We start from the raw sequence: 4,039 nt of genomic DNA on the forward strand, positions 1-4,039 counted from the left end.
TAGTTCCAACCAGGCTAACGGTGCCATTCCACCTGTAAACCAAGCCAATCAATCAATGAGACAGCCAGGTGCTTCTGAATAGAAGGAGAGGAGTAGATGATCAGCTTGGCACGACGATCGTACAGCCCGAAACCCGTGCTCAAATTCCCACTCAGAAAGATACTGACATGACTCAAATCGACCAGAATCCTAAGCAGGTTAGTCTAGATGTGCAAGCGCAGCTAGACGAACTAAAGAGTATGTTCCAAGGCATGGCCGAATAGAGAAACAATGATCTCGAATTGGACCGAGTACGTGGAACCCCTATCTCTCCCGAGATCAATCTCCTCGCGTTGCCCCACAAGTTTAAAATGCCAACGTGGAAAATGTACACTGGAAGAGAAGATCCTCTATCCCACCTCAAGTATTTCGAGATGCAAATGGATCTGCAACGGACACGAGGGGATGTGTGTTGCCGAATTTTTCCTGCTACCCTCTCGGAAGCCGCCCAGCAATGGTATTTCAAGCTAGCTCCTGGAAAGTTCAACTCGTGGAAAGCTTTCTCCTCGAAATTCAATGCACAATTCTCCTCCTCTTGCCAACTTTCGTTGCATCTACGAGACTTGGTCGAAGTCAAGCAAAGACCAGGCGAGCCTCTCCGAGCATACATCAGCATATTCATGATGGAAGCGACCAAGGTCTCACCGCTAACAGAAGATGGAAAGTTGTCCGCGACACTGGGGGCCATTGAAGTCCTCGGTGAACTTTGGAAGGACATTAGGAAGAACGACCCAGTAGACTCAATGAGTGATTTTCTCGACCGTGCTGAAGGCTTCATCAAACTTGAAGAGGCTATTCAGCAAGTGGAGGGTGAGCAAAAGCCTGCCAAGTCAAAAGTTACTTCCACAGGAATGTCCGCCCAACTCCCCCATTACCCAAATAATTCGAGCTCAAATGGTAAACTTTCCAACAACAACAACAGGCAAGGGAATGGGAAGAAGGGAAAGTTCACCAGCAAAATTGAGCAAGCTCCTTAAGAGAATCAAGCAAAGTACACTGCATTTACAATCTTGACTGAGGATATAGAAACTGTTTACATGGCCACTCAGTCGCTAGCCCCGTACAAGAAACCTGGGCCCATGAAGAAGGATGTCAGCAAGAGAGACATGACCAAGTTCTGTCGATTTCATGGAGATTACAGCCATGACACCAATGAATGCAACAATCTAAAGTGGGAAATTTAATTCCTGATAAGGAAAAATAACGTGCATTTATAGAAGTATGTCAAGGCTGATCAGAGTCAGAGGAACGACAATAACCAAGACTTGCTACCTCCACCAGTAGACGGACATTTGCAAGTCATCATTGGAGGCCCGCACATAGCTGGAGATTTAGGCAAAGCTCGAGAGAGGTATGCCCGAATAGCACAGCACAAGAAAGAAGAAGTAATCCTGGCCGTAGAAGAACGAAAGCCTAAAATCCCACGGGCAGGAGGGCCTACCATAACCTTCAACGACGACGATGCCGTATAAATTAGGTTTTTGCTCAACGACCTGTTGGTTGTAGAGGTCCAGATAGCTAACAAGATGGTGGCCAGAACCATGATTGATAATGGAGCCTCTTCCAATATCTTGTTGAAGACTGTCTATGAAAAGATGGGACTCTAGCTCAAGGATCTAATCCCATGTCTCTTGCCTGTCTATGGTTTCTTCGACCAAGGAGTCGCACCTCTAGGACAAATTCGCTTACCCCTCATTGTTGGGCAAGCTTCGGCGAGCATGACTATCATGGCATAATTCCTGATATTAGATGTTCCTTCAGCCTTTAACGTAATGATAGGCTATCCAGCTTTGTATGACTTAAAAGCTGTCACATCGATATTCCACTTGTGCCTGAAGTTTCCAACAAAGAATGGGGTAGGGTGTCTGAGAGGAAACACAGGCAAGGGAAAAAAACATTTCCAAGTAGGGAGCTTTCCAAGGCGGGGATGAAGATGTGGTTCCTCAACTTGGGGACCCAAGGACCAATGTTGGACCTATGGAAGAATTAGAAGAGATCGAGATCGATCCAGATATCCCGGGTAGAAAGCTAAAGATCAGAAAAGTTATGTTGCTTGAAGTAAAATCAGCATTAATAAAATTTTTGAGAGCAAACCTAGAAGTTTTTGCCTGGTCACATGTGGATATGGTCGGAATTGATCCTTCTATCATTTCACACGTCCTAAATATTGATCCCAACTTTCCGCCAGTTAAACAAAAGCGAAGGCTACTGGACAAAGAGCGAGCACTAGCCCTAAAAGAAGAAGTAGAATAGCTACACAACAATGATTTCATAATTGAAGCTTTCTACCCAGCTTGTGTTGCAAATCCTGTACTGGTTCCCATGCTGAACAAGAAATGGCAAGTGTGTATTGATTTCACTGACCTCAACAAAGCATGCCCCAAAGATTGTTTTCCACTTCCAAGAATCGAGCAACTCGTGGATGAAATAGCAGGGCATGAAATATTAAGTTTCATGGATGCATACTAAGGGTACAATCAGATCAAAATGCATCCACCAGACCAAGAACATACAAGTTTTAGAATAGATATGGGTGTATATTGCTACAAAGTAATGTCGTTTGGTCTAAAAAATGCTAGAGCAACATAGCAAATATTGGTAAACAAATGTTTAAGGACCAGATCGGGCAAAATATGGAAGTGTATGTGGATGACAAGCTCGTCAAATCCAGGAAGGCTGGGGGTCCTAGGTTCAAGTTTGGGTCTGGGTCGGGTACTAGGTCCCGGTCCTAGTTCTGTTTCCCAGGTCCCTATCGTTATTCTGGGTCCAAGTCCTGGTTATTTTGTGGGTTTGGGTCCCGGTTTAGGTTCGGGTTCGAGTCCTAGTCTCGGTTCGTGTTTAGGTCTCTCTCTGGGTTTTGATCTGGGTTCGAGTTTGGGTTTAGGTCCTGGTCGTGGTCATAGTCCTAGTTTGGTTCTAGTTCTATTTGCGATTCTGAGTTCGAGTTCGGGTTTGAGTTCGGTTAAGAGTTCTAGTCCTGGTCTGAGTTTGGGTTCAGGTCCAGATTTCAGTCTAGGTCAAGATCAGGCTCCGGGTGTGGGTTCGCGTATTGGGTCTTGGTATAGGTTGGGTCCGAGTCACAAGTTCCAATCCCAATCTGAGTCTAGATTGAATTCTTGGTCTAACTCCTTGGTGCTGATCCTGGTCTGGGTTCAAGTTTGGGTCCGGGTCCAGGTCTAGCTTTGGTTCTGATTCTAAGTGTGGGTGTTTGAGTTCGGGTCCGAGTTTGTGTCTGGGTTTGTGTCCAGGTCTCGACCCCGATCTGGGACTAGGTTCGGGTCTAGGTCCAAGTTCGGGTCCCCAGTGCGGGTCCAAGTTTTGGTCTGGGTTAGGATTTCGGTCTAGATCTAGTTCCAGCATTTTGATCCCCGTCTTGGTCTTTGTCCTAGTCCAGGTTCGTATCCGGATCCCTATATAGGTCAAGTATGTGTTTGGGATCGGGTCCTAGATTTAGGTCCGGGTCTCAGTTCCTGTCTGGGTACACGACCGTGTCCTTGCCCGAGTTCCAGACTCAGTTTGGGTCTGAGGCTAGGTCTGTGTTCGGTTCTAGGTCTGGGTCTGGGTCCTGTTCACGGTCCTAGTCTTGTTCTAGGGTCCTGGTTCGGTGATTCTTGTTCAGGTTCCAATTTTTGGTCCGAGGTCTAGGTTTGGGTCCGGGTTTGGTTCTTCGTCTGGGTTCTGGTCCTAATCTGAGTCCCATATCTTGACACCGACTACTAGTCTGTTGCAAGCCCCGTTACCCGAATCCCGAGTCAAAATCTAGATCACTGTCACGGGTCTCAGTCTTGTTCTGGTTCAGGTCCCATGTCCCATTTCTGAGTTTGGGTTCGGGATCGAGATTGGGGTGCAGTTCTATGTCCTGACCCTGGTATCGTGTCCCTAGTCTGGTTCCATGTTTGGGTCTGAGTTCAGGTTCAAGTTCTGGTCCCGAGTCCATGTTTGGGTTGGGATCCAGGTCAGGCTCCCAATTCGAGTCTAGGTTTGATTTGGAGTTCGGGTC

At 46.8% G+C, this 4,039-nt stretch overlaps 1 protein-coding gene across 1 annotated transcript; it reads left to right on the forward strand.

Moving 5' to 3' along the window:
• Positions 1-365: 365 nt before the first annotated feature.
• On the forward strand, positions 366-1,016 carry LOC115696613 (uncharacterized). Its single transcript, XM_030623507.2, has one exon. It carries the CDS (start codon positions 366-368, stop codon positions 1,014-1,016), a length of 651 nt encoding a protein of 216 aa, XP_030479367.2.
• Positions 1,017-4,039: the final 3,023 nt, after the last annotated feature.

This window comes from Cannabis sativa, chromosome 7, assembly GCF_029168945.1.
Source record: "Cannabis sativa cultivar Pink pepper isolate KNU-18-1 chromosome 7, ASM2916894v1, whole genome shotgun sequence".
Taxonomy (NCBI): Eukaryota; Viridiplantae; Streptophyta; class Magnoliopsida; order Rosales; family Cannabaceae; genus Cannabis; species Cannabis sativa.

What these genes read in the sequence shown, in the direction of transcription:
- LOC115696613 (XM_030623507.2), top strand. Translation starts at nt 366, where the DNA reads ATGTACACTGGAAGAGAAGATCCTCTATCCCACCTCAAGTATTTCGAG.